At 40.2% G+C, this 16,975-nt stretch overlaps 1 protein-coding gene across 7 annotated transcripts in view; it reads left to right on the top strand.

The window, feature by feature from the left end:
* GABRG3 (gamma-aminobutyric acid type A receptor subunit gamma3) overlaps positions 1-16,214 on the top strand; it is a 561,917-nt gene extending 545,703 nt beyond the window's left edge. For 6 of the 7 annotated variants that reach the window (XM_032176338.2, XM_058427378.1, XM_058427377.1 and 3 more), the window contains 3 exons: positions 10,699-10,895; positions 11,199-11,276; positions 15,904-16,214. In XM_032176338.2, the coding sequence (XP_032032229.1) occupies positions 10,699-10,895; positions 11,199-11,276; positions 15,904-16,185 (557 nt within the window). In that variant the 3' untranslated portion in view covers positions 16,186-16,214. The remainder of the gene's footprint in view (positions 1-10,698; positions 10,896-11,198; positions 11,277-15,903) is intronic. The other variant, XM_032176339.2, reaches the window with a different exon arrangement.
* Positions 16,215-16,975: the final 761 nt, after the last annotated feature.

Genomic DNA, 16,975 nt, shown 5'->3' on the forward strand with positions numbered 1-16,975 from the left:
ATCCACCTCCTGCCATACACAAAATATTACTTAAAATGGATTATACTCAAATGGTAAAACTAGAAATGTTAAATTTCTAGAAAAATGTTAGGATTATAATATTAGATTAGATAAAGATTTCTCAGACCAGAAAGTGAATCTTAGGTGAGGAAAACTTTAAAACATTTCTGACATGAAAACACACTTGAATAGATATTTCATGTTATTAGATAAAATGAAACGTGAAGATTTGTGGTTTTGTATTTATATAACATAAATACATTTTTCCAATGAATAGCATCTTTCTCCTCTTTTTATGCATTTGATGTGCAGAAATTTTAATTTAACTTATTAATCTTTATATTAATTTTTTGTTCTAAATATGTTGTAAGTATGTCTACTTTAAAGATTTTCTATATAATAGTCTGATAAAATTGTACCAGAAATGTGCAGGATACAATAAAATATCACTCATCATATCAAAAAGAAAATGCCAATATCAAGATGACACAGTTGTTAGAATTATCTGACTAGGATTTTAAAATATCAGTCGTAAATGTGCTTCAATGAGCAAATGCACACTTGCTTCAACTAAATGAAAAAATAGAAAAGCTCCACAAAGAAATACAGGATATAAAGAACTCAATGAAATTTTTAGAACTGAAAAATACAATGCCAAAATGAAAAACTCACTGGATGTGCTTAACAAAAGAAGATAAGACAGAGGAAAGAATCAGTGAACCATGAGATAGAACAACAAAAATTAGCCAATCTGAGAACAGAGAGGAAATATATTGAAAAAAACAATAATCAACTGAGTTTAGGGATATATGCAAATGTTGACACAAATGTTGGAGAGGGAAATGATCCAACATCTGTGTCATTGAAGTTCCAGAAAAAGAGAAACAAAATGGAGCTAAAAAAAAGTATTCAAAGAAAACAATGGATAAAAAATTCTCAAATTTAGGTGGAGCCAAGATGGCCGAATAGGAACAGCTCTGGTCTACAGCTCCCAGCGTGAGCGACACAGAAGACGGGTGATTTCTGTATTTCCATCTGAGGTACCGGGTTCATCTCACTAGGGAGTGCCAAACAGTGGGTGCAGGACAGTCGGTGCAGCGCACCGTGCACGAGCCAAAGCAGGGTGAGGCATTGCCTCACTTGGGAAGTGCAAGGGGTCAGGGAGTTCCCTTTCCTAGTCAAAGAAAGGGGTAACAGACGGCACCTGGAAAATCGGGTCACTCCCACCCTAATACTGCGCTTTTCCAATGGGCTTGGAAAATGGCACACCGGGAGATTGTGTCCCGCACCTGGATCGGAGGGTCCTACGCCCATGAGGTCTCGCTGATTGCTAGCACAGCAGTCTGAGATCAAACTGCAAGGGAGCAGTGAGGCTGGGGGAGGGGCGCCCGCCATTGCCCAGTCTTGCTTAGGTAAACAAAGCAGCTAGGAAGCTCGAACTGGGTGGGGCCCACCACAGCTCAAGGAGGCCTGCTTGCCTCTATAGGCTCCACCTATAGAGGTGGAGACAAAAAGACAGCAGGAACCTCTGCAGTCTTAAATGTCCCTGTCTGACAGCTTTGAAGAGAGTAGTGGTTCTCCCAGCACACAGCTGGAGATCTGAGAATGGGCAGACTGCCTCCTAAAGTGGGTCCCTGACCCCAAAGCAGCCTAACTGGGAGGCACCCACCAGTAGGGACAGACTGACACCTCACTCGGCCAGGTACTCCTCTTAGACAAAACTTCCAGAGAAACAATCAGACAGCTGAATTTGCGGTTCACAAAAATCCACTGTTCTGCAGCCACCGCAGGGTGGCTGGAGTGGAACTCTAGCAAACTCCAACACACCTACAGCTGAGGGTCCTGTCTGGTAGAAGGAAAACTAACAAACAGAAAGGACACCCACACCAAAAACTCATCTGTACATCACCATCGTCAAAGACCAAAAGTAGATAAAACCACAAAGATGGGGAAAAAACAGAGCAGAAAAACTGGAAATTCTAAAAAGCAGAGCAGCTCTCCTCCTCCAAAGGAACTCAGTTCCTCACCAGCAACAGAGCAAAGCTGGATGGAGAATGACTTTGACGAGTTGAGAGAAGAAGGCTTCGGACGATCAAACTACTCCGAGCTATGGGAGGAAATTCAAACCAATGGAAAGGAAGTTAAAAACTTTGAAAAAAAATAGATGAATGTATAACTAAGATAACCAATGCAGAGAAGGGCTTAAAGGAGCTGATGGAGCTGAAAGCCAAGTTTCGAGAACCACATGAAGATTGCAGAAGTCTCGGTAGCAAATGCAATCAACTAGAAGAAAGGGTATCAGCAATGGAAGATGAAATGAATGAAATGAAGCGAGAAGAGAAGTTTAGAGAAAAAAGAATAAAAAGAAATGAACAAAGCCTCCAAGAAATATGGGACTATGTGAAAAGACCAAACCTACGTCTGATTGGTATACCTGAAAGTGACGGGGAGAATGGAACCAAGTTGGAAAACACTCTGCAAGATATTATCCAGGAGAACTTCCCCAATCTAGCAAAGCAGGCCAACATTCAGATTCAGGAAATACAGAGAACGCCACAAAGATACTCCTCGAGAAGAGGAACTCCAAGACACATAATTGTCAGATTCACCAAACTTGAAATGAAGGAAAAAATGTTAAGGGCGGCCAGAGAGAAAGGTCAGGTTACCCACAAAGGGAAGCCCATCAGACTAACAGCTGATCTCTCGGCAGAAACTCTACAAGCCAGAAGAGAGTGGGGGCCGATATTCAACATTCTCAAAGAAAAGAATTTTCAACCCACAATTTCATATCCAGCCAAACTAGGCTTCATAAGTGAAGGAGAAATAAAATACTTTACAGACAAGCAAATGCTGAGAGATTTTGTCACCACCAGGCCTGCCCTAAAAGAGCTCCTGAAGGAAGCACTAAACATGGAAAGGAACAACCGGTACCAGAAATTGCAAAACCATGCCAAATTGTAAAGACCATTGAGACTAGGAAGAAACTGCATCAACTAACGAGTAAAATAACCAACTAACATCATAATGACAGGATCAAATTCACACATAACAATATTAACTTTAAATGTAAATGGGCTAAATGCTCCAATTAAAAGACACAGACTGGCAAATCGGATAAGGAGTCAAGACCCATCAGTGTGCTGTATTCAGGAAACCCATCTCACGTGCAGAGACACAATTAGACTCAAAATAAAGGGATGGAGGAAGATCTACCAAGCAAATGGAAAACAAAAAAAGGCAGGGGTTGCAATCCTAGTCTCTGATAAAATAGACTTTAAACCAACAAAGATCAAAAGAGACAAAGAAGGCCATTACATAATGGTAAAGGGATCAATTGAACAAGAAGAGCTAACTTTCCTAAATATATATGCACCCAATACAGGAGCACCCAGATTCATAAAGCAAGTCCTGAGTGACCTACAAAGAGACTTAAACTCCCACACAATAATAATAGGAGATTTTAACACCCTACTGTCAACATTAGACAGATCAACGAGACAGAAAGTTAACAAGGATATCCAGGAATTGAACTCAGCTCTGCACCAAGCAGACCTAATAGACATCTACAGAACTCTACACCCCAAATCAACAGAACATACACTTTTTTCAGCACCACAACACACCTAGTCCAAAATTGACCACATAGTTGGAAGTAAAGCTCTCCTCAGATAATGTAAAAGAACAGAAATTATAACAAACTGTCTCTCAGACCACAGTACAATCAAACTAGAACTCAGGATCAAGAAGCTCACTCGAAACTGCTCAACTACATGGAAACTGAACAACCTGCTCCTGAATGACTACTGGGTACATAACGAAATGAAGGCAGAAATAAAGATGTTCTTTGAAACCAACGAGAACAAAGACACAACATACCAGAATCTCTGAGACACATTCACAGCAGGGAAATTTATAGCACTAAATGCCCACAAGAGAAAGCAGGAAAGATCCAAAATTGACACCCTAACATCACAAAAGAACTAGAGAAGCAAGAGCAAACACATTCAAAAGCTAGCAGAAGGCAAGAAATAACTAAGATCAGAGCAGAACTGAAGGAAATAGAGACACAAAAAACCCTTCAAAAAATTAATGAATCCAGGAGCTGGTTTTTTCAAAAGATCAACAAAATTGATAGACCGCTAGCAAGACTAATAAAGAAGAAAAGAGAGAAGAATGAGATAGATGCAATGAAAAATGATAAAGGGGATATCACCACTGATCCCACAGAAATACAATCTACCATCAGAGAATACTACAAACAGCTCTACGCAAATAAACTAGAAAATCTAGAAGAAATGGATAAATTCCTTGACAAATACACCCTCCCAAGACTAAACCAGGAAGGAGTTGAATCTCCGAATAGACCAATAACAGGCTCTGAAATTGTGGCAATAATCAATAGCTTACCAACCAAAAAGAGTCCAGGACCTGATGGATTCACAGCCGAATTCTACCAGAGGTACAAGGAGGAACTGGTACCATTCCTTCTGAAACTATTCCAATCGATAGAAAAAGAGGGAATCCTCCCTAACACATTTTATGAGGCCAGCATCATTCTGATACCAAAGCCGGGCAGAGACACAACGAAAAAAGAGAATTTCAGACCAATATCCTTGATGAACATTGATGCAAAAATCCTCAATAAAATTCTGGCAAACCGAATCCAGCAGCACATCAAAAAGCTTATCCACCATGATCAAGTGGGCTTCATCCCTGGGATGCAAGGCTGGTTCAACATAAGCAAATCAATAAATGTAATCCGGCATATAAACAGAACCAAAGACGAAAACGACATGATTATCTCAATAGATGCAGAAAAGGCCTTTAACAAAATTCAACCCTTCATGCTAAAAACTCTCAATAAATTAGGTATTGGTGGGACGTATCTCAAAATCATAAGAGCTATCTGTGACAAACCTGCAGCCAATATCATACTGAATGGGCAAAAACTGGAAACATTCCCTTTGAAAACTGGCACAAGACAGGGATGCCCTCTCTCACCACTCCTATTCAACATAGTGATGGAAGTTCTGGCCAGGGCAATCAGGCAGGAGAAGGAAATAAAGGGTATTCAATCAGGAAAAGAGGAAGTCAAATTGTCCCTGTTTGCAGATGACATGATTGTATATCTAGAAAACCCCATTGTCTCAGCCCAAAATCTCATGAAGCTGATAAGCAACTTCAGCAAAGTCTTAGGATACAAAATCAATGTACAAAAATCACAAGCATTCTTGTACACCAATCACGGACAAACAGAGAGCCAAATCATGAGTGAACTCCCATTTACAATTGCTTCAAAGAGAATAAAATACCTAGGAATCCAACTTACAACGGATGTGAAGGACCTCTTCAATGAGAGCTACAAACCACTGCTCAATGAAATAAAAGAGGATACAAACAAATGGAAGAACATTCCATGCTCATGGGTTGGAAGAATCAATATCATGAAAATGGCCATACTGCCCAAGGTAATTTACAGATACAGTGCCATCCCCATCAAGCTACCAATGACTTTCTTCACAGAATTGGAAAAAACTACTTTAAAGTTCATATGGAAACAAAAAAGATCCCACATCGCCAAGTCAATCCTAAGCCAAAAGAACAAAGCTAGAGGCATCACGCTACCTGACTTTGAACTATACTACAAAGCTACAGTAACCAAAACAGCATGGTACTGGTACGACAACAGAGACATAGATCAATGGATCAGAACAGAGCCCTCAGAAATGATGCCGCATATCTACAACTATCTGATCTTTGACAAACCTGACAAAAACAAGAAATGGGAAAAGGATTCCCTATTTAATAAATGGTGCTGGGAAAACTGGCTAGCCATATGTAGAAAGCTGAAACTGGATCCCTTCCTTACACCTTATACAGAAATTAATTCAAGATGGTATAAAGACTTACATGTTAGACCTAAAACCATAAAAACCCTAGAGGAAAACCTAGGCAATACCATTCAGGACATAGGCATGGGCAAGGACTTCATGTCTAAAACACCAAAAGCAATGACAACAAAAGCCAAAATTGACAAATGGGATCTAATTAAACTAAAGAGCTTCTGCACAGCAAAAGAAACTACCATCAGAGTGAACAGGCAACCTACAGAATGGGAGAAAATTTTCACAACCTACTCATCTGACAAAGGGCTAATATCCAGAATCTACAATGAACTCAAACAAATTTACAAGAAAAAAACAAACAACTCCATCAAAAAGTGGGCAAAGGACATGAACAGACACTTCTCAAAAGAAGACATTTATGCAGCCAAAAAAACACGTGCAAAAATGCTCATCATCACTGGCCATCAGAGAAATGCAAATCGAAACCACAATGAGATACCATCTCACATCAGTTAGAATGGCGATCATTAAAAAGTCAGGAAACAACAGGTGCTGGAGAGGATGTGGAGAAATAGGAACACTTTTACACTGTTGGTGGGACTGTAAACTAGTTCAACCATTGTGGAAGTCAGTGTGGCGATTCCTCAGGGATCTAGAACTAGAAATACCATTTGACCCAGCCATCCCATTACTGGGTATATACCCAAAGGACTATAAATCATGCTGCTATAAAGACACATGCACACGTATGTTTTTTGCGGCACTATTCACAATAGCAAAGAGTTGGAACCAACCCAAATGTCCAACAATGATAGACTGGATTAAGAAAATGTGGCACGTATACACCATGGAATACTATGCAGCCATAAAAATTGATGAGTTCATGTCCTTTGTAGGGACATGGATGAAACTGGAAACCATCATTCTCAGTAAACTATCGCAAGGACAAAAAACCAAACACCGCATGTTCTCACTCATAGGTGGGAATTGAACAATGAGAACACATGGACACAGGAAGGGGAACATCACACTCCGGGGACTGTTGTGGGGTCGGGGGAGGGAAGAGGGACAGCATTAGGAGATATACCTAATGCTAAATGACGATTTAATGAGTGCAGCACACCAACATGGCACATGGATACATATGTAACAAACCTGCACATTGTGCACATGTACCCTAAAACTTAAAGTATAATATAATAATAATAATAATAATAATAAAATAAATAAATAAATAAAAATGAAAAACTTTCTATTGGATCCTATGTTCACTATCTGGGTGACAGGATCTATAGAAGCCCAAATTTCAGCATTATGCAAAATACCCTTGTAACAGACCTGCACATGTACCCCCTAAATCTAAAACAAAAATGGAATTTAATAAAAAAAATTCTCGAATTTGCCAAAAGGCATAAATCTAGAGATCCAAGAAGCTGAATTAATCCCAAATAGGTTAAATCCAAAGAATGTTAGGTAAAGACACATCATAATCAAACTCTTAAAAATGGAAGAAAAATTCTTGAGAGTAGCAAAGAAACGTCACCTTGCCTATATAGAAAAAACAAATTGAATGACAATGGATTTCTCATCCAAACCAAGGAGGCAAGGAGGACGTGGCACAGCATTTTTTAATGCTGAATGGAAATAATAGTCAACCCAGAATTCTATATCCAATGAGAGTATCATTTAAGGATAAAGGAGAAATCTATTCTCAGACAAAGAAGAACAAAGAGAATTTGTCACTAGCAGATGTCCCCTAAATTGATGGCTAACAGAATTTCTTGAAATAGAAAATGATAAGAAATTTTTAACAAAAGAAATGAAGAAAAAAATACAAAAAGTGAAAATATGGGCAAGTAAAATGGACTTTCCTTTGTCTTTTGAGTTTTCTAAATTACAATGGTTGAAGCAAAAAATCATAATGCTACTTGATGTAATTACTAAACTAATTAAAGGAAATATTTAAGACAATTATATTAAAATCAAGGAAGAGTAAGGGGAAATAAAGTTTCTACATTTAATTCAAACTGGTAAAATGTTAAATATGATAAATTATGTATTTATAATACTGGAAGAACCACTAAAAAGGCTATAAAGAGTGACGTGCTTCAAAAACACTGTAGGATAAAGCAAAATCAAATTCTAAAATATGTTGAGATAACCCATGGGAAGGCGAGAAAAAGAAAACAAGATGTTATAAAGGAACAAACAAACAGGAAACACAATATAAAATGGGAGAGTTACATCTTAAATATTAATAACTACATTCAATGTAAATTTCTGGAACATACCAGTAAAAAAAAACAGAAATTAGCAGAGAGGATTAAAAAAATAAAGCATGATCCAGCTACAATGTGTCTCCAAGAAAGTCACTTGAAATAGGGTGATACTGTTACACTGACATGAATGTTCATGTAATCACCAAGAACTGGAAAGAACCGAAATATCCCTCAACAAGTGAAAGGCTAACGAAACTATGGAACACCCAAACCGTGAAATACTACTCAGCAGTAGGAAAGAACAAACTGTTGATGAAGCAGCAGTTTAAATGTGTCAAGGGCATTGTGCTGAATGAAAAAAAAAAAAAAGCCAACATCAAAACGTGTTATTTTAGTTTGTGTTTACATTAGGAGGTTTACTTCTGACTGTAGTAAGATGCCAGGATTTATATTCACTCATCCCTCCAAAGCCAAGAAGAAAGTTGTTCTAGGATTCTGTGAGACCAGAATCATCCCCAAAGCATCCTATGTGTACTAGATTCAGCTGAGATAACCTTCCTGAACTCCTTTGTGCTTTCCCCGAAGAGGAAGTCACGCCAACAGGTGTTTTTGCAGAGCACTCTTCCTTACTAGGTAGCTTAGATCCCTGAACTAAATAGAAATGCCTAAGGCTTACTTTTCTTCACCACTGTATAGTTTCAGGGTGGGGGTGGAAGTGGGGAGGATAAAGCACACGGCCACTGTCTACATCTGGAATACAGACCACTCATGACAACTGATGGACAAGGTCTATGGAAATTGCAGACACAGTTTGTATTTCTATTGAAATAAAAACTAAGATTTTGAAGTTCTTCTTAGAAATGATGTGGTCACATTTTTAAAAGTTGAATTGGATGTTTATTAAAAGAGGATAATGGCTTCCAGCTTCATCCATGTCCCTGCAAAGGACATGATCTCATTCTTTTTTATGGCTGCATAGTATTCCCTGGGGGAGAACATTAGGGAAAAGAGCTAATGCATGCTGGGCTTAATACCTAGGTGATGGGTTGATAGGTGCAGCAAATCACCATGGCACACGTTTATCTATGTAATAAACATGCACATTCTGCACATGTTCCATAGAATTTAAAAAATATAAATAAAATAAAATAATTTTTTCAAAAGAGCTTTTTCCATAAAACTACATCTGACATAAGTATAGACTTTTCCAGTTTACACAGCATTTTTACATGAAATTTTACCACCTATATTAAAGAGTGCCTGGCATTCTATTTTCACTGCACAAGTTAAGGCAACTGATTCAAAGATGGTAAGTGACTCCTCATGGCCAAATGCTGAGAAGGCCCAGAGCAAGGTGGAGGGCTTGGATTTTCAGGTGATATTCTTTACACCTCTACAAGCTGTCCACCCCGTGCTTTGAGACCCATTCTCCACCGGGCCCTGGCAGAACTGCCCTGAGCAGGTGCAGGGAGGAACTAAACAGAGGCTGTGTTGCTGCAGCAAAGGTGGAAAGTAATGTGTCCTCATCTGTCCTGTGTACCTATTCTCTGACTAGTACTGCGATGCAGATATTTTACTCTAGCCCCATTGAGCTACAGAGGTGGTGACTGTTAAAATTCAGATTCCTGTGATTCTGGGGCCCATGAATCTGGGGTCACTAACCTTCCCTGTCTAGTAGTTCTGACAGGTCCTGATTTCTTGGGGAGACCCGGGAGAGTCAGTCTTAGCCTATTTCACATGATAATCGCTCTTCTTCATTTTATTCTTATGTTCAATAGTCTCTATGTCTTTTTTCATTTTTCCCTTCTAAGCTATCCATCTCATGTGTGTCTGTGTCTCTTTTCTGAATGTTTTCCGCAATATTTGATTAAACATCCAGTGTTGACCCATGCATATGAAATAGTCGAAGTCAAACCAACATTGAGTATTACCAATTAATTGATTCATTCGATGTAAAGCATTCATTTAAATGCCTCAAATGTGCTAGCGTCCGTGCTGGGGGACAGGCAAACAAAGACAAGTCAGGGACTGTTTTTGTCTTAAAGACCACACAATCTATCTAGGAGACAGGTATGTAAAGACATATGCAATTCCCAGTGATAATGAAAACAAAAAAAGCTGAGATACGTAGAAGGTACAGGGATACTGCAGATGTGCATGTTGTCAGCTCTCCCTGGAGGGCAAGAGTGGTGCTGGAGCCGGGTCTTCAAGAATAGTGAGGGTTTTCAAACTGGGGAGGTGAGGAGAAGTCAGAAATAAAAGGATTTAGCTGGCCAGAAGTGTGAGATGTGGAACAGCAGGGAATATATAGGACTGCAAAAAGAGCGTCTATGTTAAAAATTGCTTAAAAGGCAAAATGTCCAACAATGAGAGAGAATTACTGAATGAGTTGAAAGGTGTTTATTTGATTCAGGCACTTTAATGTTATTGTGAAGACTATAATTAGAAATTTCATTGAAACATTGCTTATACAATTGTATGGATATTAAAATTCAAAGTAACATTACATGAGGTATGCAGCATCAGGGATTCCTGTAAGGCAGCCGTGCTGGGGTGGAGGGATGTGGGTGACCGTCTGGGATTCCTGTTGCGTGTTGCACCCTTTTACAACATGCTATCTGTCCCCTGTTCAGGTATCACCACGGTGCTGACCATGACCACCCTGAGCACCATTGCCAGGAATTCCTTGCCACGCGTGTCCTACGTGACCGCCATGGACCTCTTTGTGACCGTGTGCTTCCTGTTTGTCTTCGCGGCGCTGATGGAGTATGCTACCCTCAACTACTATTCCAGCTGTAGAAAACCGACCACCACGAAGAAGACAACATCGGTGAGCTGCAGTAGCAAAGGTTCTCCGGGAGGTAATGGGGGCGCTGTTTGATATGAGTGTGTGCTTAAATGCTGTTGTATTCCTAAGGATTGTATAAAGCATGATTTAAATACCCAATTCAACAAGACTTTTCAAAACCAGACAGGGATGCTGAAGATGTGAATGTGACTCTAAGACATCTCTGGTGTCACCTACCAGTGAGGTGGTTTGGTTTAGTCATACCCTAAAGATTGCTCTTAAGAGTGATCTTGGATGCAAATGTTCAGGACAGTTTCCTAGTTATTTTTTCTTCTTTTCTTTTAGTTACTACATCCAGATTCCTCAAGATGGATTCCTGAGCGAATAAGCCTACAAGCCCCCTCCGTATGTATAGCATTGCAGGTGCCAATATTTGAGAACTTTCACTAAACTAAGATTGCATTTGAAAGATAGATTGCTGTTGATGCATGCGTGTATTGAAGACCAATGAGTGATGCACATGCTGACTTCAAAAATGTGTTTAGTGTTAGGTTAAAAATCCAACTTTGACAATTTGGAAATTAGAGGAGAAAAGTAATCATAATCCTTCTACATGGGGATTAGTGTATGGCATACATAGTTCTGACTCTTAGCCATTCAAATAATATAGGTTCATGCATTTTAGCAAAACTGAATTATGATCTTTATATTGTTTTATAGCCTCTTTTATAACTCAAAAATATGTACTTATATGTACTTAAGTTTTGTGCCACAAATATTATTTTATTGGATCATTTTAATGATCATATCATACGCTCATGATTGATGCACAAGCAATCTTGGCAGGACACTGACTGGGCTTATCCACATTTTTCACTTGCATTTACATCCTTATCACTACCAGTTTGCATATACCTGTGACTGTTTACTTGGTTATAAATTCCTAGGAGCAGAATGTTTGGGCAGAGGGGTCGCATGGTCTTTGCCAAATGGCACTCCACCAGCTCCATCAGCAATTCCAGACACCTCATCCCCAACTTTCCCTGCATTGTTTGATAGTCAAGCAGGAAAACGAGCTCTGCAGACTTTTCTCATTGGCATTTCTTTGACTATTGACAATATTGTCACTCTCTTATTTTTGATTTGCATTTCCATTTTTGTGAATTGCTTTTGAATATTTTTAAACTTTCATTAGTATTTTAAAGTAGCAATCTGACAGTGGTGTATATGTTACATATTATATAAATTGTATTTTATAAAATATATAATTTATATAGTCACATATAGGATATATTCATGACATTAATGTTTTTCATGTAGTTTTTATTCCAACTTGAATTGGCAACATTGCCACTATCCTATTTTGTGCCTTTCTCTATGCAGATTATTTTGTTTCATGTGGTCAAATCTGTCAGTGTTTTCTTTTGTAGTTTCTGCTTCTTGTGTTCTGCTTTGGAAGGTCCTTCCTACCCTCAAAATGACATGACCCCACTCACTTTCTTTTGAGCACTATGCTTGACAATATGTTCTCTGTGCTTTCATGTATCAACTCACTTTATTCTCACAACAAACCTTTCTACAAATGAGGAAATTAGTGTGGATAAATTAAGCCCTGTAAATATTGACCAAGGTTTGACAATTTAAAAACAAATTTGTTACATTTAACTATTAACAAGTCTGAATTTATTTTGGCTAGAGGTTAGAGTGTAGCTTTATTGAAAACTCAAGAAAATATTTTTAAATTAATGATGTGAACTACAACTTTTATCATATAACAACTTTTATTTCCAATAATGATTTTTATTCCTTTATACATATGTATACTAATTACAATTTACTAATTAAATCGACTGTTTCAAGCCCACCTATAAGCCGCAGGTGGTTTGCTACTTGCTAATCAGGACCTCATATGCAGTGCCAGGTGGTTTGCTACTTGTTAATCAGGACCTCATATGCAGCGCACTTCCAGCCCATTGTCAGGAGACTACATAGTTGTCTGCACTCTGCAAGTGTGGATCATGATAGTTCTTCCAGAACGTTAGTGGGCAAATCACTGTTACAGCTGCGGGGAGCTACAGAGAACATACAGATTTTGCCAACAAATGCTTCCAAATGGTGTGGGACCAAAACACAGAAAAGAGGGGAAGGGTGCACATCATTACACATAGCCAGGACCTGGGTGTTGAAAGAAGGAAAGAAACGTTGACCTCTTTAGTACAGAAATGATGCTGCCAAAAGAAGAAAAAAATCCTTTAACACAGAGAGAAAAAGATATTATCACAAAATGAGCAGAAAATTAAAAAATAAAATAAAAAGAGAAAGTGGGAAAGTTTAATGACCTTAAAGGAAGTACAAAGAGAAATAGTTCACAGACAGAAAGGGTGCCAGGCCTGGTGAGAAGACACAACCAGAGAGACCTGTAGCAGGAATAAAGCTAAGCCAAAGCAAAAGGAAGTCTGTCCTCCGTTGAGTGCAAACTGTCAACTTCCCAACTCTACTCTGAAACATCGGTCTGCAGCCTTATGCTAGTGAAGGAGCCACCGTTACCAACACGAAGCAACAGAAATGAGCAGCCTCTGAGTGATGAGGGCCAGGGGCCAGGCTCCGTGAGAGTCACAGGTGTGGCCTGGGGCAAGCTGTTCCAATTGCTCTGTGCCCCTTTCCTAATGTGTCAAATGCAAGGCTGAGGAACTTCACATGTGCCCAGGAAGCACGGTGCTCCGGGACACTCATGGTGCTGCGCTATACACACAGACAAAAGAGGAGGGAGTCAGGGACCCAGCTGGGCCAAAGAGGACTTTGGGGAATCATTAATTAAAATCTCTATCTTGGGCACAGTTTGAAATTTTCATGACAAATGAAAAGGAGGCAAGTAAAGAAGTTCATAAGCTGTTTATGGCTCTTAACATCTTACATTTTGCTTCAAACTTATAAAATGGAATTTGTTTCATTTCAAAGCAGTGAACTATGATCACTATTGTAAATACGATCTCCAGGTGTTTTTTGGTTCCCTAAATGAAGTGAAATGGAGGTTTCTCTTGCTCCAGAAACCACCCTGCTGTCCTGCCTGTGGCCTCCAAGGGTTGCCCTTTAGATCTCTGGTGAGCCATCCCCACATCAGCAGAGCCTTCTGCCTCCCAGTCTAAGTCAGAATCTTCCTGTGTGGCTGCCCTGCCTTGCAAACAGCCAGACTTCTCCTCTATGTCTCCGATAGCCCCCAGTTCCATCCACATAACAAGGGACTACACAGAGGCATGAAGCAATGAGTGGATGAATGGCTGATCACTGTGAAAGCACACGTGTAAGAAACCTTTATTGCAATTGTTTGTTAATAAAGGCAGATCTTTCAACTGGAGGTTGTCAAAAAGAGGCAGATCCCTTCAATGCAGTGGGGTAGAGGCAGGGAACTGCTATGTTTTAGCAAACCCTTGGTGATGTTTACACCCACTCGGGACAAAAAACATTAACCTAGAAGAGACGTGTCCACATTAGGCCCATAGAGACAGCGGGACTTTTATTTCTGCCTACTCATCAGGATTGTGAAGGAGGAGGAGGGTGGGCAGCCGCACCATGAGGCCCCACTGGTAGCAGAGGGAGGTGGCCACACCTGTGAGGAGCAAGCAACGCCCTGTGAACATGTGGTCCAGGCCATCCTGCTAATTTAGGTCTGTCCTCACACACAGATGCTTCGCATTTACAAGAACCCACCAAAGGCTGCAAGTACTGTCTGAGTGCCTGATTGACACTTCCACCCCTCCCCGATTTATGACCCCATGACTATGAGCATGTCCAATCAAATTGAGGCCCAAAAGTAGGAGGGAAAGCAGTGCCATGTCTTCTTGGAATCGTATTTTTGGATGAAAGTATAAGAGGTTGTCACGATGCTTTCTAATGAATTCTGAATGGCCTCTGTCCCAGCAATGTGCCACACCCAGGCAAAGGCCCTCACCAGGAAGCCCACTGAGAAGGGTTCCCTCTCCACCTCCTCCTTGGTGTCAGCCTCCATGGCTGCCATTGGCATGCCCATCTCAGATCAACCAGCACAGATGAAACCAAAGCAGACAGGCAGACATGCTTTTTAGTTCTCTTCCATTATTCAGTCCAATTTAGAAATGTATCCCCTTAATGGAATTCAATGTAGTGCACACTTCATAGGTTTTTAGAAGAGCTCAGCCTCTGTCTGAAGAATTGACAAGTCTAGTTGCAGCCATGTCTCAGGGTTAGGAATGATTCTTCTCATTTAGGAGTGAATAGTATGTTGTTCTCTCTCCTTCATCTGCCCCACTTGGACTTTTCCATTGCAGGAGGAGGGCTTGGGAGGTAGAAAAGCAAGCATCGTAGGTGGGCACATTTTTGGTTATGCTTCTTGAGATGGTAAGCAGTGTCCAGCCACCTCACACTGAAAGCTCACATTCACCAGAATCACATGGGACATGAAGATCCTCTCATCATTCCTGCAAGTCATACCTTTTACTATTCACTAATTAGAAAAAAGTAACATATTTGTCTCTCCCCACTTCAATATACATACTGTTTCACATTTAAGGGATAAATATATGTCCATACTTACTACAAATCCACAGAAAAATAGGCAGAATAGGGACTTCAAATGACTAATACACATTTGAAAATATGCTTAACCTTCTTCATTAATAATCCGGGAAATACAAGATTTGAAACTGCATGCAATTTTCCTTGCGTGTTAGAATTGCAAGGATTGAAAAGACCGGGGGTCTCCTCTCTCAGCTTTGGAGCCCCCCTCCCTCTGTCTCTGTACAGGAAAGCTTCTTCCTTTCTTCCTTCTTTTTCTTCTTCCTTCCTTCTTGCCTGTTAAACTCTCTGCTCCTTAAAACAAAAAACAAAAAAACAAAACAAAAAAGACCGACTCTCTCAACTCTCTCCAGCGTGGGGGTATAGTGGGGGATGGGCATGCCCATGCATCCTCTTTATCTATAGGAGACAGATGTAATATGGACCTACTGCTTCATACACCTCAGGGTGTTTTTATTGCATTTTACGATGGTTGTTGTGTCATTCTTCTTGCCTGCAGAACTATTCCCTCCTGGACATGAGGCCACCACCACCTGCGATGATCACTTTAAACAATTCCGTTTACTGGCAGGAATTTGAAGATACCTGTGTCTATGAGTGTCTGGATGGCAAAGACTGTCAGAGCTTCTTCTGCTGCTATGAAGAATGTAAATCAGGATCCTGGAGAAAAGGGCGTATTCACATAGACATCTTGGAGCTGGACTCGTACTCCCGGGTCTTTTTCCCCACGTCCTTCCTGCTCTTTAACCTGGTCTACTGGGTCGGATACTTGTATCTCTAAATGTTGCTCAGAATGAAGAGTGAAAAGCATTTGGTACATACTCGACCTTCCGTCGCCCCCAGACCAGTAGTGACCAATCGGGAGTAGCAAGGAAGGACACTGCTCAGTGTATCTTGTTATAAATGACCTTTCAGCAACACAGGAAGTACCCAGCAAAGGTTTCTATTATGTATTTTACACACACACATACATACATACACACACACACATGCTAATTGAGTTTTAAAGTAATATTCTTGCTAATCCCTACCGAATTGTAGCTTGGTGTTGTTTCTGGATGGTTTTTGGATATTGGAAGCAGCTGCTGATTACCCTTGCAAAGAAATCTGTAAAATGTGCAAGTGAAAGTCTGAGATGCTTTCTCAGGCCTGTAGTCCTTCTGTATCTTTCCTTCACAGCCCTGGGTGTAGTAGCGCTCACAGGTGTTGAATCACCCCTGGCTGAGACCCACTCCTGCTGGCTCAGCCTGGGCTCTCTGTGCTCCAGTGTGAACAGCAATGGGTTCCAACCCCAGTCTCCTTTCTCTGTGGCCTGTCTGGCTCCAGCACCATTGTCACTAGCTGGCACCCCTTTACCTAAGAACCTCGTTCTAGGCCTGGGGAGAGTGCACTCGCATTGTCTACAGTTTCCATTGGAGGAGAAAATAAGATTTTCAAAATGCTCATGTTGTTGGGGTCAAAGATGATTATCTCTGAACATCAGAAGGTTATTACTTTATTCCAACTTACTGAGAGTCAACAATATTTGAACTTTGGGTTCTTGGACTAGTTCAACAACATTTCACCATAAG

Source organism: Hylobates moloch, unplaced genomic scaffold, assembly GCF_009828535.3.
Source record: "Hylobates moloch isolate HMO894 unplaced genomic scaffold, HMol_V3 SCAFFOLD_14, whole genome shotgun sequence".
NCBI classification, from domain to species: Eukaryota; Metazoa; Chordata; class Mammalia; order Primates; family Hylobatidae; genus Hylobates; species Hylobates moloch.